This window comes from Pongo abelii, chromosome 7 (genome assembly GCF_028885655.2).
Source record: "Pongo abelii isolate AG06213 chromosome 7, NHGRI_mPonAbe1-v2.0_pri, whole genome shotgun sequence".
In the NCBI taxonomy this organism is placed as follows: Eukaryota; Metazoa; Chordata; class Mammalia; order Primates; family Hominidae; genus Pongo; species Pongo abelii.
In genome coordinates this window covers 10719315-10746870 of record NC_071992.2, presented here as the reverse complement: position 1 = coordinate 10746870, position 27556 = coordinate 10719315, and the positions used below count along the sequence as shown (strand labels likewise).

Sequence of the window (27556 nt, the reverse complement as noted above, 5' to 3'; positions counted from 1 at the left end):
TCTGTCTTTTTACATTGGCTTTTGTTTTCTAAATGTTGTTCTCCAAACAATTGTATGTTTGGATTGCAGAAGAATTTGTAAGATGAACTTTTTCTTAATGTGCATTATTAAAAATGTTGACTGAAGCTAATTGTCAACTTTATTAAGGAGGATTGCTTTGTGCCCACCACCTAGTGTAAAATAAAATTGAGCAATACAGTCTTAACTGTTGTGGCCTTTTTTGATCATAAGAGTTGGTACTGTTTCAGGCCAAAAGTAATAGTTTTTATAAATCTTTTAGTTTCAACTCAGCTTTTACAATAAAAAGGATTTGTATTGCATTGAGTTTATAAACTTTTGGTTTGTGAAATCCATATTTGATGTGTTCTCTTCCAATCAAATGTTTATTTGGAAAGTCAGTGAAACTGTCAAAATGTTATCTCAATAAGATATTTATAATTATATAAGAACTACAATCACCAAATCGACTGTATTCAGTATTAGCATATCTAGTTTGATAAACAAATGGCTTGTGTGAAAACTGAGCAGGTGTTTGTCATTACCCATAGTGTTCTGTGTAGTTATTGCTTAGTCTGCAGAAAATAATGACCTAGATGAGATGTCTGACTTGCTTTCACTTATTAAACATGTTCACCATGGGATGATGTCTGTAACATCAGATATTGTTAAACTAGACTAGGATTTAATAAAAATTGTGAAAGCTTACTGGCCTAACATTTTATTTTATAATATTAAGTATGAATTATATGTAAGCAGAGATGTCAATAAGGCTTACTGTCAGTAGGTAATATGGTTAGTTTGTAGGGAAAAGGGCATATGAGCACATGCTTATGTATTTTGGCCTTTGCCCCAGCAGAACAGACAATGGCATTCTAGACTTGACGTTACTAAGTTTTAGCAGACACTAGCAAGTGGTTTGTATTTAACCATACCCATGAAGCAGACAGATTGAGGCACAGATTTTAGTGGCTTTGTGGCAATAAATAGGGCATGGTGTGCCTTAGGAAAAGAATGTTTATAAAGGGAACTATAACTGAAATTAAAGGAGGCGGCAGTGAAGAGGAAATAATTATCTTCTATCTAAATGATATACACATGATATTTTGAGATTTTTATAACAGTGGAACACAATTCTAGGTAGAGTAGAAAAAGGAAAGGTTTAAAGACATATAAAAGATTCTTGTTGACAATTTATTTTTGGTAGCAAATCTCAAATGATTACCTGCTATTAAGGGCTGCCATATCAGAGTTTTGCACTATTTTGCTACCAAGTTTGATTCGTACATCTAAAACATTTTGTAGTTGATTGTCAAGGACTTAATTTGAAAATCATTTGCCAGGCCACATAGTTATCAATTTTTTTTCTAGGAGCTATTCTGTTGTATTTTTAAAACATTTTTAGGTGACTTTTTAAAGTCTATTTAGCAGTAACCTTGAGGTGCAAATTAGTAAAGTAAATCTCTTCTTGTAATTTAGCCTTCATCAAATAATAGGTACCAATGTATTAAAAATATGTGGGTTTTTTTTTGCTGCCCCTTGAACCAGAGTAGGTTCAGAGAAACTCCCAAAATTTGTATTTTAGACACGTCATGCTTGATTGGTAACTTCCCTCCTTTTTTGGGGAACATGTTTGTGTCCTATTAACATAATTGGATAGATTTTTAAGTATTTCTTATTTTTGGCACACAGGATGGTTAGAATACAGAACTTTGATTTTTGGTGTAGATACAGAATGATGGGTAAATTTCCTAGGTTTATATGAATTTAGGGGTTGTATGCATTTTGAAACGCTATTAACAGATGGTGCTGAAATCTATTACCTACATGTTTTCTAGCTCTTTAGCATTATGTTAATGAAGCCTCCATATAAGGAGTGTTTCTCTGGCACAGTTGGTAAGTTGACTGCTAACTTCATTTAAATGTGTTACTGGATATGCAGTATATTGAAATTATTAATCTTTTCTGTGTATAGGAAAAGAGAACTGGGTTAAAAGAAGCAAATGAACTTGTTCTGAAAAGAAAGTATAGATTAATTTTGTTTTCTGTTTAAATTTTATCTCCTTGGTAAGATTTTTTTTTCCAAGGCAGAAAGCTTGGCATTTTTAGGCATAGATACCTTACCTTATAATGTCAAAATGAATTTAATTCCAGTACTCAGGTTTTTCCCTTTAACAGACTCTAATGGGTTTTTCCTCTTTGTTTTTAAAATGTGAGCAGCTTTTGACCAATTTCCAGTGCTCTTAGCATTTTACTTAAAGAACAACCACTAAAATAGAAAAACTTCGTAATTTGATTGTCTTTTGCTTTGCTTTATTAATACCTAAAAACTTAAGAATACTCCTACCTCATTAGCTACTCAAGATGCTGTGACGATCAAATCTATTCTACATAATGTGTTTAGAGACAAAGACTTGAGTGAAAAATGAAATAAGTATATTCTGACTTGGCTATTGAGGGTAAAAAGAAAGAATTCAGTATTAAGTGTTCCTTATAGGAGATATGTTAGCAGAATACTATAAAAGTTTGAAATTTTTAAAAAGTACTAATATTTAGGTATCCTGAAATCATTTGCAGTTCATTTTTTATGGAAATTAATCCAGCGAAACACACACAAAATTTTTTTTTAATGGTGTTTTTCCAGATAAACTCTAGGGTAAACATTCACATAATCACAAATATGCAATTCTGTAATTGTGAAATGCCTGTATGCTTTGTTTTTATACATCTTCCATGGAGATGTCTGAATATAATACTCCATCTATGAATATTTTAAATGTTGAAATAAAGGTAAGAAATGTGAAAAAAAATGAAAGGTAGGGAGGAGAGCAGAGGATGAATATAACGTGAAAATTTATGTATAGTTAGTTCAGGGAGAAAACCAGGAGAGAGAGAGAGAAAGCTCACAGCAGTGCTGTCGCTTAAAGATGACTGGACTAGGATGGGAAGAGAAAGAATAACAGGTCCCTAGAAAATTTGCTAAAAGAGGCCTTTGGGGTACAGAAGAGTGGGCAGGTTTGTAACAGCTGTAAGGGAAACGTGATCACTTCGGGTTAGAGGGAAGGGCTGTAGAGCCACATGGCAGGCCCAGGACACTTGTGCATTTCCTGACTTTCCCTGACAGCATCCAGTGGCTTAGGATCAAAAATGAAGACATTGGATGTTGGATTACCCCACAATGGACGTGGACGTTTGTCAGAGTAAGGATGGTGGGAGACCAAAGGGACAAGGAGAAACATTATTTTTTAAAATTACAGATGTTAAAAGAGTCACACAATACAAAGTTTATAGAGTGAAACATGAAAGAATGACCTTCATCCCTGCCTTAGGAGGATCTCTGGAGCAGCCTTGCTAATAGTGTCTCTGACTGCAGTGACTTACGGAAAAAAACTAATAATTGGGAAAATACTAGTACCTAGCAGTTGAGAGTAAGTGTTGTGGTTGGTGCCGTTGGAACTCCATGGAACATGTTCCGCATGGAAGAGGTGGGGAAGGGGGAATGTGGGCAGGTAACAACCCACACTCCCATGCTGCTCTCCCAGTGAGTGAGATCTAACTCACCCTGGCAGTAGGTTCACAGTGGGTTTCAGGTTGGTTCCAAAAGGAGGTAGGGCCTGGTGCAGTGGCTCACACCTGTAATCCCAGCACTTTGGGAGGCTGAGGCAGGAGGATTGCTTGACCCCAGGAGTTCGAGACCAGCCAGGGCAACATAGCGGGACCCCATCTCTACAAAAAATACAAAAATTAGCCAGGCATGGTGATGCATACCTGTAGTCCCAGCTACTACGGAGGTTGAGGCGGGAGGATCACCTGAGCCCAGGAGGTCAAGGCTGCAGTGAGCCGAGATCATGTCACTGTACTCCAGTCTGGGTGACAGAGTGAGACCTTGTCTCAAAAATAAATAAATAAAAATTTTAAATAAATACATAAAAGGAGGTAGGCACGATATGGTGTAAGTGGACTGAAAGAGAGAAAAGGAGATGGTATAGAGACAGCAGGGTGGAGCGTGACCAGTGGTGGTTATGCCTTTTGTGCCTGTGCCTGTTGCCTGAAGGAGGAGAGGTTTTTGCTCGACAGGACCGTGAAGGAGGGCATGGAAATATGGGGGTTCGGGGGGTGAATCTAGGCTTCCATCATAGTAAGGAGAGGCGGGATACTTGTGAGAGGTGACAGCGTGCTGGCAGCCCTGCAGCCCTGCAGCCCTTGCTCGCTCTCGGTGCCTCCTTGGCCTAGGCACCCATTCTGGCCGTGCTTGAGGAGCCCTTCAGCCCACCGCTGCACCGTGGGAGCCCTTCTCTGGGCTGGCCGAGGCCGGAGCCGGCTCCCTCGGCTTGCGGGGAGGTGTGGAGGGAGAGGCACGGGCGGGAACCAGGGCTGCGCGCGGCGCTTGCGGGCCAGCGCAAATTCCGGGTGGGCGTGGGCTCGGCGGGCCCCACAGTTGGAGCTTGCGGGCGGCCCCGCCGGTCCGGGCAGTGAGGGGCTTAGCACCTGGGCCAGCAGCTGCAGTGCTTGATTTCTCGCCAGGCCTTAGCTGCCCCCCCCCGCGGGGCAGGGCTCGGGACCTGCAGCCCGCCATGCCTGAGCCTCCCCCCCGCTGCCGTGGGCTCCTGCGCGGCCCAAGCCTCCCCCGCGAGCGCCGCCCCCTGCTCCACGGCGCCCAGTCCCATCGACCGCCCAAGAGCTGAGGAATGCAGGAGCTGAGGAATGCAGGCGCAGGGCGCGGGAGTAGCAGGCAGCTCCACCTGCGGCCCTGTGCGGGATCCACTGGGTGAAGCCAGCTGGGCTCCTGAGTCTGGTGGGGACTTGGAGAATCTTTATGTCTAGCTAAGGGATTGTAAATACACCAATCAGCACTCTGTATCTAGCTCAAGGTTTGTAAACACACCAATCTGCACCCTGTGTCTAGCTCAGAGTTTGTAAATACACCAATGGACACTCCGTATCTAACTAATCTAGTGGGGAGGTGGAGACCTTTTGTGTCTAGCTCCCGGATTGTAAACGCCACCAATCAGCAACCTGTCAAAACGGACCAATCGGCTTTCTGTAAAATGGGCCAATCAGCAGGATGTGGGTGGTGCCAGATAAGAATAAAAGCAGGCTGCCTGCCACAGCCGTGGTAACCCGCTCTGGTCTCCTTGTTATGGTGTAGAAGCTTTGTTCTTTGCGATAAGTCTTAATACTTCTCTGTTTGGGTCCACACTGCCTTTGTGAGCTGTAACACTCACGGGGAAGGTCTGCAGCTTCACTCCTGAAGCCAGCGAGACAACGAACCCACCGGGAGGAACGAACAACTCCAGACGCGCGGACTTAAGAGCTGTGACACTCACTGTGAAGGTCTGCAGCTTCACTCCTGAGCCAGCGAGACCACAAACCCACCAGAAAGAAGAAACTCCAAACACGTCGGAACATCAGAAGGAACAGACTCTGGACACGCTGCCTTGAAGAACTGTAACACCGCGAGGGTGGGCGGCTTCATTCTTGAAGTCAGTGAGACCAAGAACCCACCAATTCCGGACACACTTGGACTTGACAGATTCTAAGGTGAAAGACTGGTTTAGTTCATGAGTTGGGGTTTTATGATAACTGACATTGTGAAAAATGGGGGATTTAATGTAAACTTTTATAGGGGCTTTAGACATTTCATAAATATTTCTTAAATGCCTCCTAAATGCTAGGATTTGGAAATACAAGGATAAACAAAACACAAAGCCAAAGCCTACTGTAACGGGAGTGTGAAAAGTGTTTCTGTTAATGGAAAAAGTGCTGTGAGGATGGGGGATAAGTGACTGGACTGTCTGTGTTCTGAGCTTTCTAGGACAGATCTGATTACGCTGTAAAAAACACTCTGCTAGATACTGTGTAGGCCCGGTGCTTGCCCTTGAGGGGGCCACTGTGAGGTGGCGAAACAGACAAGAGATTATTAGAATACATGGAAGTTCAGGTTGGGAGGAACCATTGAACATGGTAGAAGTAGTGAGGTCTGTGAAAGTAAAGATCAGCCCAATGAGCACAAACAAATGAGGCTCTTGATTCGGAGCTTGCTCTAGTAAGGGAGTTTTGCACTTAGTGGACACTCCGAGGCAGGCAGGGGAGTGGGAAGCTTTACGGTGGAAAAGGGGAAAGCTGCAGGGGTGCTCTGATTGGAGGCTTCTGGCCTGGGGACGCTGGAAGCAGCTGATAGAGGGAGGCGTCTTAAGTGATTGGTTTGAGGAGCGTATTTGTCTTTCTGTGGTTGATTCTGAGTTGCAAGAGTCCTGACCATTTGGTGCTGACTGCTGCTGAGGTTGTGGTTTTGATGCAGAACAGGCAAGCCCCAAATTGGGCCTTAGCCCATGAGGGTCCTTGGCTTTCTCCAGGAAAGAATTCAAGGGTGAACCAGTGGTAAGGTGGAAGAAAACAACTTTATTAAAGAGGCAATGTGACAGCTCCGTGACTGCTTCTGCAGAGCAGGGCTGCTCCACAGGCAGTGTGCTGAAAGCAGCAGCTCAGGGCAGTTCTGCAGTCAGATCTATACCTACTTTTAATTGCATGCAGATTAAAAGACAGTTCCTGAAGACATTTCTAGGAAAAGACTAGTAACTTCTGGGTTGTTGGGTCATTGCCATGGAAAGGGGTGGTAACTCCTGCGTGTTGCCACAGCAATGGTAAACTGACATGGAACACTGGTGGGCGTGTCTTACGGAAGGCTGCTTCGGCTCCTCCCTGTTTTAGCTAGTCCTCAATTTGGTCGGCTGTCTGAGCCCTACCTCTGGAGTCGAATCTCGCCTTCTATCTCAGTTTGATTTCCTTGGACTGCTTGCAGCAGCGGTTGTTTAAGCCACAGTTCTGTTATATAGGGGTCTGGTTGTTATCCATTTGTATATTCAGCTTCCAAGTGGGCACCTAAGTCAGACTGAGGGAGCTAGATTAGGGGCTCCAACTGTGTCTCTAACAAATAGCACCATCACATAACACATCTGTCTCTTCCTCTGCATTGTAAGCTCTTTGGGTATGGAAGCTTATCTTACTCATCTTTGTTTTTTCCCATGTCTGCTGCCACACTGTAGATGTTCAACCAATGTTTGTTGCATTTAAAGAACAGATAAAGAATCACAGCTACTAGGGAAGCTGAGATGGGAAGATCCTTGATCCCAGGAGTTTGAGCCAGTCTGGACAACATAAGATCCTGTCTCTCTCTCTCACACACACACACACACACACACACACACACACACACGCGGTGGGGGAGGGGAACAGATACAGGAGAGGCCAGGAAACACCAGAAAAGGATTCCTGAAGCAGATTCCACCTGAGCTGTAATGGAGGCGTGGCAGGTGGCTAGGCAAGGAGCAGGAAGCCTATTCCAGGCAGGTGAATTGCTTGGGCCAAGGGCGGATATGAACTACTGTAGCTTGTTTGGGGAACAATAAGTGCTGCTAGGAGTGGATTAGGGTGTGAAAGTACAAGAGTGGGTGGACAGGAGGCTGAAATCCCAACAAAGGATGTAGATGCCAAATGGCAAGGATGTTTTTATTCTATGCCAGAAGGCTTAATTTCCTTTAAATCAATCCATTGATTCAAAGACATTTCATTTGAGGAATTTAAAGTGGAAGGATTATAATCAAGTGTGTGTTTTTATTTTTTATTTTTTTGAGACGGAGTCTCACTTTGTCGCCCAGGCTGCAGTGCGGTGTCGTGATCTTGGCTCCTGGGTTCAAGCGATTCTCCAACCTCAGCCTCCCGAGTAACTGGGATTACAGGCACCCACCACCACGCCCAGCTGATTTTTGTATTTTTAGTAGAGGCGGGGTTTCACCATGTTGGCCAGGCTGGTCTCAAACTCCTGACCTCAAGTGATCCGCCTGCCTCGGTCTTCCAAAGTGCTGGGATTACAGGTGTGAGCCACTGCACCCACCCCAGTGTGTGTTTTAGACAAATAACTCTACCTGCCATATGGGAAAGGACAGGGGAAGTCAACTTCAACATGGTTTGGGAAAGAAGATGTGGCTTAAACCAAGATGGAGCAGAGAGGAGAGATTAAAATGAAAGATATTTGTTTTCTTGGACTCCACAGGACTTGATGAATGATTTTGAAGGGGTGGATATAAGGAGAGAAAGGGAGTTATCAATGACACCTGGATTTTGTGATTACAAAACTTGAGAGGCTGTTAATGCTATTCACAGGAGAAGCAGATTCAATGGGAGAGAGATTTAAAGAATGGGCATGTTCACTAACTTTGCACTGTTTAGGCACCATCGTGTCCTACATGCAGCTCAATTCAGTAAATACTCATTGAGCACCCAATAAACATTCATTGAGCCAGTATGTGCTGGGCACTATTCTAGATGCTTGAGGGGACATTAGAGAGCAAAACAAAGATCTGTCATCATTGAGCTTAGATTTCTAGTGTTGACTTAAAAAATATGATTTATCAATTTTAGAAAGGAAGAAGAGACTTTATTTCTTCTGAAGTGTTACAGCATGCTTCCAGCTTAGACCAGAGACAGCACTTTGAAGGAGAAGGGGTTGAGGTAGGAGATTTATGCTGACTGGGTTGGCTAAACATACATATTTAACAGTTTACAAGAGGAGCTACGAATATTTATGATGGTGGACCTGACACATTGAACAAACATGTATGCAATATATGACCCATATTCACTTTGGGATAGAGACTCAACATGTGAATGCATTACAATTAGGCCCTATATGTCAAAAGGTCTTTTTAGGACAGGAAGGCACTTTGAGTGTACAGTCTCTGTAAACCGGCGAGACCAGTCCACGGTCAGTGGTCTTATCAGGAGAAAGTTACTGAAATGAGTCTCTTGACCAGTCAAAGCTGTAGTTATGGCTGGTGGAACAGGAGTCCAATTAGTCACTGTCTGGTGGAGCCGCAAGTGTTTTACTATTGCTTATCTCAAGGCCAGTGTTTAGCTGCTGGAGAAAAAGAAGAACCCTGTGGCAGTTAGAGCTTAGTTGATTGTTTAAGTGCAGGGGTGCCTGACTTCACCATTGCCTGCACGGCCTTAGTCCTGTTTATAATTGGGTATCCTATCACCACAGAGTGTGTTCCGTTAGTCTTATGATCTCTGTTTTAATGTTAATGCTGGTCAGTTGTGTATGAACTCCAAGGAGGGATACAATGAGGGCTGTCTGATCTCCCGTCCCATTATTTGAAATGCTTCTTCCCTGGTGCCGTAAAGAAATAGCACTTGTAGGCCGCGGGCTGTGGCTCACGCCTGTAATCCCAGCAGTTGGGGAGGCTGAGGCGGGCGGATCACGAGGTCAAGAGATTGAGATGATCCTGGCCAACATGGTGAAACTCCGTCTCTACTAAAAATACAAAAATTAGCTGGGCGTGGTGGTACATGCCTGTAGTCCCAGCTACTCGGGAGGCTAAGGCAGGAGACTAACTTGAACCTGGGAGGCAGAGGTTGCAGTGAGCCAAGATCGCGCCACTGCACTCCAGCCTCACGACACAGTGAGACTCCATCTCAAAAAAAAAAAAAAAAAAAGCACTTGAGGGCTGGGTGCAGTGGCTTGCCTGTAATCCTAGCACTTTGGGAGGCTGAGGCGGGCGGATCATGAGGTCAGGAGTTGGAGACCAGTCTGGCCAACATGGTGAAACCCTGTCTTTACTAAAAATCCAAAAATTACCCAGGCGTGGTGGTTGGGCGCCTGTAATCCCAGTTACTCGGGAGGCTGAGGCAGGAGAATCGCTTGAACCCAGAAGGCAGAGGTTGCAGTGAGCCGAGACTGCGCCACTGCACTCCAGCCTGGGCAACAAGAGTGAAACTCTGTCTCAAAAAAAAAAAAAAAAAAAAGGCGCTTGAACATTAATTTACTCAGCAAGGCCATTTTTACTTCCTGCAGAAAGGGTACACTCGCCAGCAGTTTTGCCACAAGAGTATACCAAACAAAGGAGACAGGGTCATTTATAACCTGACACGTCCACCCTACTGCTGTGTCTAGTTTCCATTGGCTGGAACGGGACCTCGTGTTCTGTTTTTGTCCTGATTGGCTAGCAACTTAGAACTTTTTAAAAGAGGCAAAGGTAGACGAGAACAAAGGAAGGAGCAAGTAACTTGTGGAATGATGAGAAAGGTAAAAATACCTTCAAATAAGGAAGAGGAACAGGCTATGACCTAATGCTTTCTTGGACCAGTATAAGCATGCCAGGGCAAATATTTAGGCTAAATTGTGAGAGCTAAGAACATAAAATAAAGTACATTGATTTCTTTATCATGGCTAGCAGATATTTCAGAATGTTAGCACAGGTCTTTGAATAAAGTTTGCTTCTAAGAGACGTTACTATTTATTCCTAATTAAATGGGGAGGAAAGTCTTTGAAGAGGAACCTCTACTTTACTTTTTACACTGTCATGGCTGGAAACAAAGTTCTTAAGATTTTTCTGGGGTTCCCTTGGCCGAGGTGGGGAGTGGGAGGGCTCCCCAGTGGTAGGGGCTTAGGATAGCAGGGGAAACACTCTGTAATCTAATACATAAGTAAATGGTATATTAGAATATGGTAAATATAGGAAGTAGACCCCCACTGGGATTAGCAGTGGTGGAAAAGTGAGAGAGGGCAAACAGGTGGGTCTAGATGAGGTGTGAGCAGACTCGAGGGGCACAGGAGTTAGCCAAGCCAGTATCTGGGGGATAGTGCAGGAATAGTGAACAGCTAGACAAAAAGTCCTGGGGCCAGAGAAAGCGAAAGCATAAGAGATGAAGGCCAGAGAGGTAATTTGGGTGCAAGACTGCAGCCTCTCGGGATCCCCGTAAGTGCTTTGGCTTTTGCTGGAGAGACTGAACAACTTTGGGCAGTGAACGGACCTGACAGGTTTCGTTTTTGTTTTTGAGATGAAGTCTCGCTCTTGTCCCCCAGACTGGAGTGCAATAGTGCGATCTCGGCTCACTGCAACCTATGCCTCCTGGGTTCAAGCGATTCTCCTGCCTCAGCCTCCCAGGTAGCTGGGATTACAGGCGCCTGCTACCACGCCTGGCTAATTTTTGTATTTTTAGTAGAGACGCAGTTTCACCATGTTGGCCAGGCTGGTCTCGAACTCCGGACGTCAGGTGATCCGCCTGCCTTGGCCTCCCAAAGTCCTCGGATTACAGGCACGAGCCACTGCGCTGGGATAGACCTGACAGGTTTTAAAAGGATTACTTGTTGCTGTGTTAAAACAGACTGCAGGATGGCTTAGGTAGCCAGTAGTGTTTTTTTGGTTTTTTTTTTTTTTTTTTGTGGAGACGTAGTCTTGCGCTGTTGCCCAGGCTGGAGTGCAGTGGTGTGATCTTGGCTCACTGCAACCTCCGCCTCCCGGGTTCAAGTGATTCTGCTGCCTCAGCCTCCGGAGTAGTTGGGACTACAGGCGCCCACCACCACACCCGGCTTTTTTGCATTTTTAGTAGAGACGGGGTTCACCATGTTGGCCAGGATGGTCTCGATCTCTTGACCTCATGATCCACCCGCCTCGGCCTCCCAAAGTGCCGGGATTACAGGCGTGAGCCACCGCGCCCGGCCGGGTAGCCAGTAGTTTCTAGGGCTGAAGAGATCTAGGATGAGAGAAGTTTCCACGTTGCTGTTACAGGCCCTCTAAGGCTTCAGCTCCTTTTTCTAGGACTAAATTGGATCTCAAGTAAACACTAGAGAGGGGGCAGCTGAAGCTCCAGGAGAGTGCGGGGCTCCCTGGGGCTGGATGGCGGTGGCGCGCAGGCGAGCTGGGCTGCGCTCGGGTGTGTTTCAGTAAAGACGCCCAGCTTGGCGCTGGGCCGGCCTTTTCACGGTCTTAGGCTCTACAGAGAGCGGCTGCAGAGCTCACCAGGCTGGCAGGAGCCACCGAGGCCGGACACGTGGGCGACTTATTGACCAAGCGGGGAGCACGCCGCCCTGCACTGTTCTCCCGACGCCCGACCACCGTTGGGCTCCTGCGCACCCTAACCCCCACTGCCTCAGGTCCAGTCCCCACAGCGTTCGCTCTCCTAGCCCGGGTAAGCGGAAGAAAACAAAGGCCCGGCTCTCTCAGGGCACCAATCCCGCTCGTCGGCCTCTTTCTCGGCCTCCAATGAACTTCTAGGGTGTTATCACGCCAGGCTCCTCCCGCCACTGATTGGCCGGGGTCTTCCTAGTGTGAGCGGCCCTGGCCAATCAACGCCTGTCAGCCCACCCCGCGAGTCCGGAGGTAGCCCCGCTGGCGCCCGAGGCCAGTTGAAGTGGGCGGAGCGGCGGGCGGGGCGTCGTCGTGCTGGGCCTGCCCCCTGTCCGGCTAGCCCCGCGCCGCGCCTACTCCACAGGTCCGGCCGGCCGGTGAGAGCCTGAGGACTGCAGAGGTGAGCGTCGCGCCCGAGAGTCCGCCGCCTGCGCCAGGATGGAGTTCGTGAAATGCCTGGGCCACCCCGAAGAGTTCTACAACCTGGTGCGCTTCCGGATCGGGGGCAAGCGGAAGGTGATGCCCAAGATGGACCAGGTGGGCCGAGCATCCCTGCTTCCCGGGGCGGGGAGGCAGCTCGCTGGGCCGGCATCAGGGCCTGAGCCAGGAGAGCAGGGCCGACGCCTGGGCGTTCCCGTCCCCCTTCCCTTGAGCCTTCCCTCTGTGGGGCCCAGGTGGACGCGGCCCTCCTGGCGGGCCTGTCCCTGCCCCCGCAAGCCGCCCTGGGCCTGAGCGGCTTCTGCGTGGTTCCTGGCGGTTGCGCTCCCCGTTTCGTCCCCTCAGTGAGCATCGGCGCTTACCAGTGTTCTAACCCGAGGGTTACACATCTGAGACCATGTGGGTGGGTTAAGTGAGAGAAAAGGTTAAGTGAGTTTTTTGGTAAACAGAATGAACTATGCAGATAACAGCACATGAACACCGTTTCTGGAATGAAATCTTACTCCTCCAGTTTCACCACCTTCTCCGGAGCTCTCTCCGCCTTGCTGCCGTCCATCGCTTCATCCTCGGCGCTTCCTGAGTTTTAAAATCGCCTATCTACGCTTCCAAGTTATAAAGAGTTATCTATACGTCTGTGGGTTAGCTAGGTGGTTGGTGGAAGGTCAGAACTTGGTTTTACTTAGATTTTATCTATCTCATGCCTGTACTATTTATTAACTGAGTGCATAGGAGGTGTTTTTATTCCAACAAGAAAATTATCCGTACGTGATTATTGAATGAATAGACAAATTCAAGCCAAGTTCTTCTGGTCTGGACCAGCCTGGCTGATTTCTGTGACTTTTTTGGGCCAACAGGGCAGTAGCAAATGTGACTCAGGCCAAGGCTTGATAGGTGCCTGAACATCGGAGTCTTTCTTTCAGTGTCCATGTGCTTCAGTAAACACACGAGAAAATAAATTTCTGGTTTTTGTCCCTAGTAGCCTACATCCTCATTTGGTGTTATTTTTCACGTGCTATCTTTAATACAGGTACATCCTTCAGCCTATTTGTAGAATAGTCAATTTCCTCCATCTTTTCTTTGCCGGTGCTACATTACTGTAATTATTTTGCTGCAGAATAACTTTTATTATTTGATACGGCAGATGTCACTTTTTATATTTGGATGTAGCATTCATTTATTTAACAAATATTTGACCACCAATTGTATATCAGATAGTGTTTTAGGTGCTGGAGATACAACAGTGAACAAGCTAGGTGAAGACCTTGCTTTTATAAAACTTACTTTTTAGTGGAAGAGAGACAATTCAAAACAAATGTGCAGTTTTTCAGGTGGAGAAAAGCACTGCAGAGGAAGATACTAGCAGGGCAAGGGATCTGAGTGCAGTCAGACCTCATTTGCGTCCAGACTTCGTTCCTCTATGTCTCTTTCCTTTCTACAGAAAGACTGTTAGAGAAAATGGTAGCATTGGTTACCTGTTGGGAGGGAAAGTGGGTGGTCATGGTAAGTGGGCAGAGAAAGACTTCACAGTATACTGTTTTTGTACATTTTGAATTTTTTTAAAAGCGAGACTTGAGCTATTTCTTCTAGCTCGGATAATGTGCAGTATTTGTTTTGTTAAGTTGTCGTCTTTCTGGGCACTTTTTAAATCCCCATGAGCCGTTAAAAAAATAACTGAGTGAACCTTTAATTAGGGGAAACGAATTGGAAAATACATTTCCCTTCACTTAACATTATCTTAGTTTCTCTTTTTTTTTTTTTTTTTTTTTGAGATGGAATCTTGCTCTGTTGCCCAGGCTGGAGTGCAGTGGTGGCGCGACCTCAGCTAGCTGCAGCCTCTGCCTCCCTGGTTCAAGCAATTCTCCTGCCTCAGCCTCCCGAGTAGCTGGGATTACAGGCACCTGCCACCACGCCCGGCTGATTTTTTGGTATTTTTAGTAGAGACAGGGTTTCACCATGTTGGCGAGGCTGGTTTTGAACTCCTGACCTCAAGTGATCTGCCCGCCTTGGTCTCCCAAAGTGCTAGGATTACAGGTGTGAGCCACTGCACCTGGCTTTTTTTTTTTTTTTTTTTTTTTTTTTTTGAGACGGGGTCTCACTCTGTTGTCCAGGCTAGAATGCCGTGGCCTGAACATGACTCACTCCAGTCTTGACTTCGCTGGCTCAAGCCAGCCTCCCACCTCGGCTTCCTGATCCTGAGTAGCTGGGACTACAGACATGTGCCACCAATGCATGGCTAATTTTTAAATATTTTGTAGACACCATGTCTCACTGCATTGCCCAGGCTGGTCTTGCACTCCTGAGCTCAAGTGATTTTCTCACCTCAGCCTCAAAGTGCTGGAATTACAGGTGTGAGCCACTGCACCCAACCAGTTTCTCTCTACAAACTAGGGAAAAAATTTACACTTAGCAGATACTGAGGGCTGATTATTTCTATCACAGAAGGATTTGGCTATAGAATTTCAGGGTTTAGTAAACTTGAGTTATACTGAATTTTTAGGAGCATATCAGTAAATCTAGGGGCATATGCTGCCGGCAAGTTGTGTGGCATCACCCAAAAGCCAAGTAATGGAAAAAGCAGGCTGTTTGTAATCGGGCAGATCTGGCTTCTGTCCAATCTAAATCCTGTTATTTAGACTAATATCTTTTCTTAAGTCTATTATTAAGTCCGATTTCTGACGCTATTAAGTTAGGTGAACAACCTTGGTAACTTAACCTCTGAACCACAGTTACTTCATCTGTAAAACAGGGATGTATGTATGGTAACGATTTTTTAACCACAACTTCCCAACTCTAAGATGGTCTGAAAACAATTTTTTGTCAGTTTGGCTCAGAATCACTTGGCAGCAAAACCTGACTTGAATTGAAGTTGAGGCTTCATTCATCCCACTTAGTATATTCATATGTTTTGCTAAAGAAATTATGAGATGCTACTTCACACTGACTGGGGTTGTATATGCATTTTATTGCCTATTTTCTAAAACACTAAAAATGCTAAATTCTGCCCCAGGTCTTGGCACAGATGTTTCAGTGGACTATGGGCCTGTGAGACCTTAAAGGGTTGATTGAGTAAGGATCACAGGTGATGTCCACATTTGCTTGGCATGGAGTTAAGTGCCTGATAAATGGTGGTTATCAATCTGATTATGTAAATTTATTTAAATTCAGTTCTCAAGTTTGTGGGTTTTTTCCCCCTCCTGGAGAAACCTATTCTATTTTAAAGTGAGAAACCTATTCTATTTTAAAGTGAGATTTATTTAAAATAAATCTATTTTAAAGGAGCCCCTTCCTGGGAGTCTGGTCTTGTCCTCTCCTGACCACCCCACACCCTTCCTCTAAATTCTCTCCATCCCTGTTTTCTCCCACTTGCGAGCTTTTGGGAGTGCACTGAATTTCAGACTGCAGTAGATAAACCCAGGAGGGACAGAAAGCCTGAGCTTTCTTTCTCCCCTAGCTCATGGGAATCAAGTGGTGGAAATTTTTAGTGAGTGGTGTTTTCCATAGTATGCTTACTAGTTGTGTCTTCCTGTTTTGTTCTTGGTGATTTAAAGAAACTTTTTTACAAGGTAAGGCACTGAAACAAATAGGTGACAGGAAAAAGAGCAGCAGGGGTATGAGCTGGAGTAAGTGGCTTAGCTTGCTCCCTTTCAGAATGGAGGGCTGTATGGAAAGGAGGGGTAGTGTTCTTGAAGAGTGTTGGGGTTCAAATCTAGGGGGACTGTGTCTTGACATTGATTGAAACACCGAGATTAACATCAGCCTCCAAACTGTTGGACTGAACATGACATTTGGCAGTGTAGTTAAAAACACTGCCTGCTGTAGCCTGGTTATGGTCAGGCTATGTGAAGAGCTGCTCTGGAGCTCAGTCCAGAGCGGGTATTCTGTTTCTTTCACTCTGAAATCTTGCCTCCCCATATTTTGAGAAGGAAGGAGTTGGTGAATTGTTTTATAAAATACTCGATGAATGTCTTCATTTATTCATCACACCATTACTGAATATGTTTATGTGCCAGACACTGAACTTTACTAATATTATGGTGCCCAGTAAATATTTGTTTTTACTAATTTTTTATGGCAATAAAATGACTTTTTCAGGATTATGTGATTTAAAAGATTGACCCTTTTGGCAAAATATATATTCATGATAGGAAATATACCCAAATAAAAACAACATAGTTCACTTAAACCCCCCACCAGAGCCCAGGGTTCACTGTTACCATTCTGAAGTGACTATGGAATTTCCTGGAAGTGGATATGCCATATTTTTTTAACCACTCCTATTAGATATTTGTTCTTTATTTTTTTTGAGATGGGGTCTCACTCTGCAGTATACAATATCATAGTTCACTGTAACCTGTATGTCCTGGGCTCAAGCGATCCTCCCACCTCAGCCTCCTGAGTAGCTAGTCTTGAGTAGCTAGACTATAGGTGGGCGCCACCACACCTGGCTTTTTAAAATTTTTTTTGAAAACTTTTTTATGAAGACGAGGTCTCACTATGTTGCCCAGGCTGCCCTCAAATTCCTGGGCTCAAGTGATTCTCCCACCTTGGCCTTCCGAAGTGCTGGGATTACAGGCGATGAGTCACCGCATCCGGCCCTGTTAGATAAATGATTCCCATCTCTCCCAAAAAGAACTGTTGTGAGACTGTGGGGTGACGGGAGGGAAGGGGCAAATAGGAACCCGCCATACTTTCCACTCCCTGTGGGCCTAAAACTGCTCTAAAAATAGTCCATGAAAAAATACACACTACAAACAGCAACTCTTTCTGATAATGCTTGCATTTAAAATAAGGCTTTTTTTCCTTTTTGGAAAAACACAGTCGTTGTTTGCTTTAGGGAAGAGTAAAGGTCAGTGCACTGCATTCCATTAATTTCGAAGGGAAAGATGAGAAGACATCTTGAAAGGAATGGCTGGCTTTCTAGAGAATAGTAGAGGCTTAACAGGTGTCAGAGAAAAACTAGAGTTGGACGGTGGTAGTAAAACGGCAAAACAGATTTGATTCAGAAAAACTATTGCAGTCAGAGGAGAGAGACCTCGGTACAGAACTGCTGCATCTCGAATACAAGGAAAAGTAGGAATTGATGGTGGAGGAGCCGGATGTCAGTGGATGGAAAATTATTAGGAGGAAACACAGGGGTGTGCCTTCTTGCTGAAGGCAGGCCAGAGTTATCAGACCTCACCTGAGGGATGGAGGGGGATGTGGAACCTGATCGGGTGTCCAGGGTGATCAGATATTGAAGTTGGGGGATTCTGGTCAAATCAATTTAGCAGGATTCTTGGTAAAATTGGGCGATGCAAAGACAGACGCGTTGAGTGCAAAGTCCAGGCCTTGTTGGGAAGAGGATTCAGCGGAGCCTGAGTAGAGTTTGGTCTAGGGAGACTCTGTCACTGGGAGGACGAGCGAGCTGCTCGGAAGTGCGCTGGGTTCCCTTAGCGGCCAGTGGGTTCTGGTGAGAAGGGCAACAGCGGGAGGAGGCGCCGGTGCCGAAGGGGTGCGGAGCGGGAGGCCAGGGGCGGGGCTGCGGGCCGGGCCGCGGCCTCCACGTGCGGGGCGGGCCCGTTCTGGGTCAGCCCAGCGCCTCTTCGAGTAGAGGGCGAGCCCGTCCCGCCCCTCGTTGGGCGCGTCCCAGATCTGCTCGAGTCTATGGAGGAAAAACCCCGTGGGGTCCGCGATTCCCATGGCCGCAGCCGCCTGCGGCACCAAGGCCATGGCCCTCTTCAAGCGCACCTTGGTGCTGAGTCCCGCCGCGGCGCCCAGGGGCCCGGGCTCAGGCACCGCCCCGCGGGGCTGCTGCTTGCCTCCTGCCGCCTGGCCCTGCAAGGACTGGCACCGGGGAGAGGGCGGCAGGCTGTGGAGCCGCCTGCCCCCGTCCCACTCCCACTCCCACTCCTGCTCCTCGACGTCTCCCACCGCCATGTGTCTTGTCTGCCCGCAGGACTCGCTCAGCAGCAGCCTGAAAACTTGCTACAAGTATCTCAATCAGACCAGTCGCAGTTTCGCAGCTGTTATCCAGGCGCTGGATGGGGAAATGCGGTGAGTGATGGAGGCAGCGCCTCTGGCTTGGAGGAGGAAAGCTTGTCCAGGGACCTTTGAGTGTGTTGGAAGCTACCTTTTGATATAGCGCTCAGCGTTGCAGCCTCGTTGCTGTGGCTTATCCAGAACATAGCCCTGCCCTATGTGTTTACTTTAGAAAGACCTTCTAGGCTCTTTGCCATCTAGTAGAGTCCCTGCGGGCCCAGCCTTTCAGAGAAGGGGGGGAGGGGGTGATGTTTATTAACTTTTTTTAGTCCTGGCAGCTGAACCTATCTGTGAGCAGGTCGTGTATTTTCTCGGCTTCTCTTATCCAACTTTGCATTTCTATTTCTAGCATATCGGGTTGATTCTTTTGAAGCTGTCTCTGTGCAGATTACACCCATGAACTTACACCAGTTGCCTTTATGTATAATCGTATTTATACTGAGAAGTTACTGTGTTTTTTGACTTTTTTTTCTATTTGCCAAATATTAGTTCGGTCTAAACGTTTGGTCTTTTGGTCTCTATAGTTGTTCTACATTGGTTAAATGCAACTCACTTCTGGGAGTAGTAGTGACACTCAACTAGTAGGCTTTTTAATAAACTACAGAAGTTCATTACTCTCATGTAAGGAAGGAAAACTAATGTAAGTTTCGTTAAGTATGAAAAGCTTTGGATATCCTTATAGTTCTTTGGAGTTAAGGATGTAGATGGCTTTAGAAAGTGGCCAGGCACAAGTTATTTTAAAATAAAATATCTTTGGCTGTTTGTTCCAATATATTAATAGTTTTTGCTTTTTTACAGCAACGCAGTTTGCATATTTTATCTGGTTCTCCGAGCTCTGGACACACTGGAAGATGACATGACCATCAGTGTGGAAAAGAAGGTCCCGCTGTTACACAACTTTCACTCTTTCCTTTACCAACCAGACTGGCGGTTCATGGAGAGCAAGGAGAAGGATCGCCAGGTGCTGGAGGACTTCCCAACGGTGAGTGTGGTTACGCATCTTGTCTACTGACTGTTGTGTTCATAATTGCTAATGTGGTTGTCTGGTAGCCTACATACCTGTGGAGAAAGGTAAAATAAGCAGTCTGAAGGCAGCGTAATGTGATGGTTAAGAACTCTGGTAGCCAAGACTCTGAAGCCAGGCTGCCTGGGTTGGAATCTCAAATCTCCCACTTACTAAACTGTTGGTTATTTACAAAGCCTCTCTGTGCCTCAGTTTCTTCGTCTATAAAATAGGTAATAATAACACCTACCTCATGGTATTCTGAGGATTCAAAGAATTAACATAGGTAATGCTCTTAGAATGTTAGCTACTACTGTTATTATCAGTATTGGAAGTCCAGTGTTTCTTCCTGTGGGAAGACGCACTCAGATTTTAGTGTTGTAAAAGATTCTCAGGCTAGCTCACAAAAGCCTGCTGACTGTATAATGCAGCCTACCTGTAACACTGCTGGCCTCTTGACTACCCTGAGCCTGGTAGCATGGGACTGCTGCTCAAGATGGGTAGCAGCCTGGCATAGGGGGTGGTGTCTGTTGGCAGCTAGGGTGAGCATTGAGAAGCAGGGTGAGCCTCTGCCACTTCACTTGTGATCCTGGGCAAGTTCCTTATCTGCTGTGTGTCTCCGTCTCCTCATTTATAAAGTAAGAGCGGAGAGGATTAATTTTGCACATATAAAGTACTTAGTGCCTGGTACAGCGTAAGTGTTCTGTAAATATTACCTATTCGGTCTATTTTGTTGGAGTGAAGTGGGTTATAGTTAAAATCCTAAGGTTTATAAAGTCCCTCAAGTTTGTGTGGACATCTGCCTAGGTCCTACTATCCTAGAATTCGCATGTCTTATCACACAAGTAACTGATTCTTCCGTGTCTTATAAATAAAGGTTTGATTTAGCAAAGTCACATGTTCTGTAATAGCCCAAAGAAGCCCTTTTTGTCCACAGTTGCCAGAGCTTTTGGAGAACAGTCCTTATGTTATTGAAACAAACCTAATCTATAGCTGAGTTGGGAGGGAGCTAAGTGGACAGACAGAGTCCTCCACCAAACAAAAGAATCTTTGATTCTTCTGCATAATGGGAGCAATATTTAAAAAAAAAAAAAGGAATATTTGGGGAAGACTCTTGCGGTGCAAAGGCTATTTCAGATTGCTGAGATCAGACCTTCAGTACCAAAGCCCAAATATAGTACAACACAATACAAATGAGAAGAAAATAGCTGAAGAATAATTCGAGTTTATACAGTACAATTCAAGAGAAGAAAGAAAATTTATGACGACTAACTGGGTAAGAATTAGAACTGTAACCCTGGGAAGGTCCTGGTGATTTGGCTCTCACAGGACACCTGATGACCAGAGGATGGGTTTCCTTTGATGGGAAATCTGTGGCCATTCATTGATGGGCCTCTGAATTCTGCTAAAGCAGAGGAAGTAGTCATACCCCATTTATAATGGAAGTGCATTCTCACTTAAAAACAACTAATATTATTCTAGCTGGACCTAGCCTCTAAAAACAGCCAAATTACTTTTGACTTGAGTGGATTCATAATAATTAAAAAATTTCTGGGGCATGGGATAAATGTCTTAGGTATTGCATAAGTCAAGGCAGCCCTATCCACTCAGCAGAAGTGAGAGAATATGAAAGTGTGTGAATGCTAACATAATTTTGGGGAATATCGCTGTCAAATTTCCAGATGATATTCCAACAAGTTTGTGAAACTTCAGTGTCTTCCTGTGTTCATACAGTGTTCCAGTGGAAAAATAATGCTTAGTTCTGGAAGGTTTCAGATGTGAACACTGAACTCATCGTTTTCTTTTTTGGGTAGTAGAGTTAAAGATTCCATCCTCTTGAAAGCACAGTTGCCCCTGGAAGAGTAAAAGGGAGCAGAAGGCGCAAGCCAGGCACCGCTGTTTTCACTGTTGTTCACCTTTTGTATCCTTACGAATATAAAGATATACTAAGTTGTGTGTTTTACGCACATATATAATTTTAAGCTACTTGAATTGTAGGTCCCTCCAGTTTGTGATTCAGCTTGAGATGGGACTGTATGGGAATTAATAGTGCCTTGTCTTCTTAAGGAATGATTTGTGTATGTGCTGATGTAGCTCAGTATCTCTTTGAAACCAGTTGTGTGGGGCTAGGCCTGCAATCAGCTTTTGGCTAAGAGGTCCCAGGATGGAACAAGTAGTGTAAAAGAGGACTGATAGCTTGGCCTCACACACACAGTACTGCTCTTAGACTTGGGCAAGTGGAACTCCTCACTTTAGAGGACCCCATTCTAGGCCCCGTCACTCCCAAAGGGGTCAGGGGTCACTGGGGCCATGGGAATGTGCTTGTTCAGCTCTCGTGGGCTCTCCTTCTGTAACACGTTCTGGACATCTGGAGTTCCTTGCCCCAGATCCCTGAGCCCACGTCCGCGCCCGCACAGTCTATTTTCCTAAGGTCCGTCCATCTCCTCCAGGTGGGAATGTGCCACCATTGACTGTGCCCTTGGGCCTGAGTGATGGCCAAGGGCTGTGTTGGGGAGTATTGTGGATGGATCAGGGCACCGAGGACTGGGATATCCTCTCAAATGAATGTGAGGTGCCTCCCAGTGCTGGAGAGAGCGAGATTCAGGAAGCGCAGTGGAAGGGAAGAGCCTGGGATATGGGGATCAGCTGTCTGGGCCCTGCTGCATTTTGTAATAAAACTCTGAGGGACTAAGAATTTTAAATTCAAACCTGAATCAACCAGGTTGTTATGAAGATATGTTTGTCAGTGCAGGAGGATAGAATATATTTTACTTAACAAGTTATTAGCTCGATTGATCATTTTTAAATTTTTAGCTACATATAGTATGTGGGCCTCCATTTGTCCTCTTATCCCAGGCCTTGCAGAATTTAGGAATAAGCCTCAATACAGTGTTCTAACCAAGTGACCTCCACCTCGATGTACAGTAGATTGAACCTGATGCTTTATACTTTAGTGATCATTAGTTGATACCAGTTCAAGTCAGGCTTTCTAGAACTCTCATTGTATGTTAGGGGTTCGATTGGAGCACAGTCATGCATCACTTAATGGCTACAGGATACATTCTGAGAAATGCATTGATAGATGATTTCATCATTATGTGAACATCATGGAGTGTACTTACACATACCAACATGGCATAGCTACTACACACGTAGGCTCTGTGGTACAGCCCATTGCTCCAAGGCTGCACACCTCTACAGGATGGTACTGTACTGAATACTGTAGGCAATTGGAGCACAGTGGTAAGTATTTGTGTATTTAAACATAGAAAAGGTATAGTAAAAATACGGTGTTACAGTCTTAAGGGACCACCATTGTACTTGCAGTCTCCGTTGACTGAAACATCGTTATATAGTACATGACCACGTATCTTTCTCACCTGGTACTAGTGGAAAGCTAGAAGGCTTAGAACTCTACCTGTAAACATAGTTTAAGTAATAATACAGCCTTATTTTTAAATGATAATAGCAATAATAGCATTCACTTATTGAGCATTTTACTATGAGTTAGTTACTAAATATATTTCATCATTAATTTACTCTTTGTGTTATTTTATCTATAACATCGTTTAACAAGGAAATTACCTAGTACATAATGTACTGTTATTATCTACATTTTATCTAGATGAGGAAACTGAGGCACAGAAAAATTAAGTACTTTGCCTAGGATTACCCGTGAAGTTAAGTGACAGAATCAATGAATCTGGAAGGTCTGGCTTCAGATCTCTTGTGCTTAGTCACTCGCATACTTTGCTACCTCTAAGGTTTATAATCAGAGGAATTTGTATTTGTATTCACTGCTACTCTTACCCCCTATGTGGGATTTGGCCTTTCTCCATTATCCCTGTGGACTCGCTCTGGTACCTTCCTTCTTGTACTTGGAATCATCAGAAAGTGATCTGAGAACATAGAAATCTACTGTGTTGTGAAACAAAATTACCTGGAAGCGGAAAAAGCCCTCCTGGCTCAATTCACGTGTCAGGGCTTATTGTTGTACCTGGGGAACATACGAAACTGGGCACTGAGTGTGGAGTCAGGAAAGCCCTGTCCGTCCTCTGGGTTTCTGGGAAAAACGTAGACCTCTTCATTGTCACTTTCTCCTGTATATTTTTGTTTTTACTTTTAGAACTGTACAATTAGGTAATAAATAACAAAAAGTTGTTGGAAGGATAGGTGAAGTTCAGAAGTGAAAGTGTTTTGGAGGAGTCTAAGCTCCGTCCCACCCTCATTGGCCTTTCCTCTCTAATAAATAGAACTGGTCTAACCAAGGATCTGTGGAATGAGCAGAGTCCTATGGAGATTCAGGGATTCTAATAACCTCTTGTAGAATCACTAGTTTGTTTCAGCCAGAAGAAGGAATTACTTTTTGACATTGGCTTGAACAGCTGTTCTGCAAAGAACAACTTTTTGGAAAGAGTTCTGAAAAGACCAGATTGATTTTATGGGTTTTTTTTTGGGGGGGGGGGGAGGGACATGGGGGTGTTGACAGTTGATGTTAATCAGAAATCCTAAATTATGTGAATTCCTGGTACGTTGCAATCAGCCGGCCACCTGGTTTTCCTCTGGGCCCTTAATTTTAGGTGTTTTCCAAGAAAGTTTTTCTAACTTTTCTGTAAACACAGACCGAGTATATTGCACTTTCAATGTTTAACCAAATCTCTTCACTGTTTGCAGTATTATGTGTAGGCTTTCATGTTTTAACACTTCCCATGGTGTTCTTATATTGTATTTTGCTAACCTATAAACAATTCTTTGAACTTAAAACAAGATATTTGGGCAGTAACAATACATTTTAAAAATATGAATTCAACTTTTCTACATTAGGACTTGGACTATGGAAAAGTATTGGGCAGCATGCCTCATATTGAGTTGTTTAATGAATTTAAAAGTATAGCCTTAATAGTGAGAGAGACTCTATAGCTTCATAATATAAATTGGGTAACTAATGAGATAAAATAGTTGGCAGATCTGCTCACTAGAATCTAAACTCTTCAAGGGTCTGAGTTTTTTTTTTCTTTTTTTTATTATACTTTAAGTTCTAGGGTACATGTGCACAACGTGCAGGTTTGTTACATAGGTATACATGTGCCATGTTGGTGTGCTGCACCCATCAACTCGTCATTTACATTAGGTATTTCTCCTAATGCTATCCCTCCCCTGGCCCCTCACCCCACATCAGGCCCCGGTATGTGATGTTCCCCTTCCTGTGTCCATGTGTTCTCATTGTTCAGCTCCCACTTATGAGTGAGAACAGGCGGTGTTTGGTTTTCTGTCCTTGTGATACTTTGCTGAGAATGATGGTTTTCAGCTTCATCCATGTCCCTGCAAAGGACATGAACTCATCCTTTTTTATGGCTGCATAGTATTCCATGGTGTATATGTGCCACATTTTCTTTATCCAGTCTATTATTGATGGACATTTGGGTTGGTTCCAGGTCTTTGCTATTGTGAATAGTGCCGCAATAAACATACATGTGCTTGTGTCTTCATAGTAGTACGAGTTATAATCCTTTGGGTATATACCCAGTAATGGGATTGCTGGGTCAAATGGTATTTCTAGTTCTAGATCCTTGAGGAATCACCACACTGTCTTCCACAATGGTTGAACTAATTTACACTCCCACCAACAGTGTAAATTTATTCCTATTTCTCCACATCCTCTCCAGCATCTGTTGTTTCCTGACTTTTTAAATGATTGCCATTCTAACTGGCTTGAGATGGTATCTCATTGTGGTTTTGATTTGCATTTCTCTGATGACCAGTGGTGATGAGCATTTTTTCATATGTCTGTTGGCTGCATAAATGTCTTCCTTTGAGAAATGTCTGTTCATATCCTTTGCCTACTTTTTGATGGGGTTGTTTTTTTTCTTGTAAATTTTTTTAAGTTCTTTGTAGATTCTGGATGCTAGCCCTTTGTCAGATGGATACATTACAAAAATTTTCTCCTATTCTGTAGGTTGCCAGTTTACGCTGATGATAGTTTCTTTTGCTGTGCAGAAGCTCTTTAGCTGAATTAGATCCCATTTGTCTAGTTTGGCTTTTGTTGCCATTGCTTTTGGTGTTTTAGTCATGAAGTCTTTGCCCATGCCTATGTCCTGAATGGTATTGCCTACCTCTTCTTCTAGGGTTTTTACGGTTTTAGGTCTTATATTTAAGCCTTCAGTCCATCTTGAGTTAATTTTTCTATAAGGTGTAAGGAAGGGATCCAGTTTCAGCTTTCTGCATATGGCTAGCCAGGTTTCCCAGCACCATTTATTAAATAGGGAATCCTTTCTCCATTGCTTTTGTCAGGTTTGTCAAAGATCAGATGGCTGTAGATGTGTAGTGTCATTTCTGAGGCCTCTGTTCTGTTCCATTGGTGTATATATCTGTTTTGGTACCAGTACCATGCTGTTTTGGTTACTGTGGACTTGTAGTATAGTTTGAAGTCAGGTAGCGTGATGCCTCCAGCTTTGTTCTTTTGGCTTAGGATTGTCTTGGCTATGCAGGCTCTTTTTTGGTTCCATATGAAATTTGAAGTAGTTTTTCCAATTCTGTGAAGAAAGTCAGCGGTAGCTTGATGGGGGATAGCATTGAATCTGTAAATTACCTTGGGCAGTATAGCCATTTTCACGATATTGATTCTTCCTATCCGTGAGCATGGAATGTTCTTCCATTTGTTTATGTCGTCTTTTATTTCGTTGAGCAGTGGTTTGTAGTCTCCTTGAAGAGGTCCTTCACATCCCTTGTAAGTTGGATTCCTAGGTGTTTTATTCTCTTTGTAGCAATTGTGAATGGGAGTTGACTCATGATTTGGCTCTCTGTTTGTCTATTATTGGTGTATAGGAATGCTTGTGATTTTTTGCACATTGATTTTGTATCCTGAGACTTTGCTGAAGTTGCTTATCAGCTTAAGGAGATTTGGGGCTGAGACGATGGGGTTTTCTAAATATACAATGATGTCATCTGCAAACAGGCAATTTTACTTCCTCTTTTCCTAATTGAATACCCTTTATTTCTTTCTCTTGCCTGATTGTCCTGGCCAGAACTTCCAATACTGTGTTGAATAGGAGTGGTGAGAGACGGCATCCTTGTCTTGTGCAGGTTTTCAAAAGGAATGCTTCCAGTTTTTGCCCATCAGTATGATATTGGCTTTGGGTTTGTCATAAATAGCTCCTTATTATTTTGAGATACGTTCCATCAACATCTAGTTTACTGAGAGTTTTCAGCATGAAAGACTGTTGAATTTTGTCAAAGGCCTTTTGTGCGTCTGTTGAGATAATCATGTGGTTTTTGTCATTGGTTCTGTTTATGTGATGGATGATGTTTATTGATTTGTGTATGCTGAACAGCCTTGCATCCCAGGGATGAAGCCGACTTGATCGTGGTGGATAAGCTCTTTGATGTGCTGCTGGATTCAATTTGCCAGTATTTTATTGAGGATTTTCGCATCGATGTTCATCAGGGATATTGGCCTAAAATTCTCTTTTTTTATTGTTTGTCTGCCAGGCTTTGGTATCAGGATGATGCTGGCCTCATAAAATGAGTTGGGGAGGATTCCTCTTTTTCTGTTGGAATAGTTTCAGAAGGAATGGTACCAGCTCCTCTTTGTACCTCTGGTAGAATTCGGCTGTGAATCTGTCTGTTCCTGGACTTTTTTTGGTTGGTAGGCTATTAATTATTGCCTCAATTTCAGAACCTGTTATTGGTCTGTTCAGAGATTCAGCCTCTTCCTGGTTTAGTCTTGGGGGAGGGTGTATGTGTCCAGGAATTTATCCATTTCTTCTAGATTTTCTAGCTTATTTGCATAGAGGTGTTTATAGTATTCTCCAGTGGTAGTTTGTATTTCTGTGGGATTGGTGGTGATATCCTCTTTATCATTTTTTTATTGCATCTATTTGATTCTTCTCTCTTTTCTTCTTGCCTAGCGGTCTATCAATTTTGTTGCTCTTTTCAAAAAACCAGCTCCTGGATTCATTGATTTTTTTTTTTTTTTTTTGAAGGATTTTTTGTGTCTCTCTTTCAGTTTTGCTCTGATCTTAGTTATTTCTTGCCTTCTGCTAGCTTTTGAATTTGTTTGCTCTTGCTTTTCTAGTTCTTTTAATTGTGATGTTAAGGTGTCGATTTTAGATCTTTCCTGCTTTCTGTTGTGGGCATTTAGTGCTATAAATTTCCCTCTACACACTGCTTTGAATGTGTCCCAGAGATTCTG

The 27556-nt window shown here is 44.3% G+C and overlaps 1 protein-coding gene across 3 annotated transcripts in view; it reads left to right on the top strand.

Annotated features, from left to right (window-relative positions):
• Window positions 1–12289: 12289 nt before the first annotated feature.
• FDFT1 (farnesyl-diphosphate farnesyltransferase 1) overlaps window positions 12290–27556 on the top strand; it is a 36445-nt gene continuing 21178 nt past the window's right edge. The window contains 3 exon segments of one of the 3 annotated variants that reach the window (NM_001133004.2): window positions 12290–12443; window positions 18280–18377; window positions 19161–19344. In NM_001133004.2, the coding sequence (NP_001126476.1) occupies window positions 12345–12443; window positions 18280–18377; window positions 19161–19344 (381 nt within the window). In that variant the 5' untranslated portion in view covers window positions 12290–12344. 3 annotated transcript variants of the gene reach the window in all.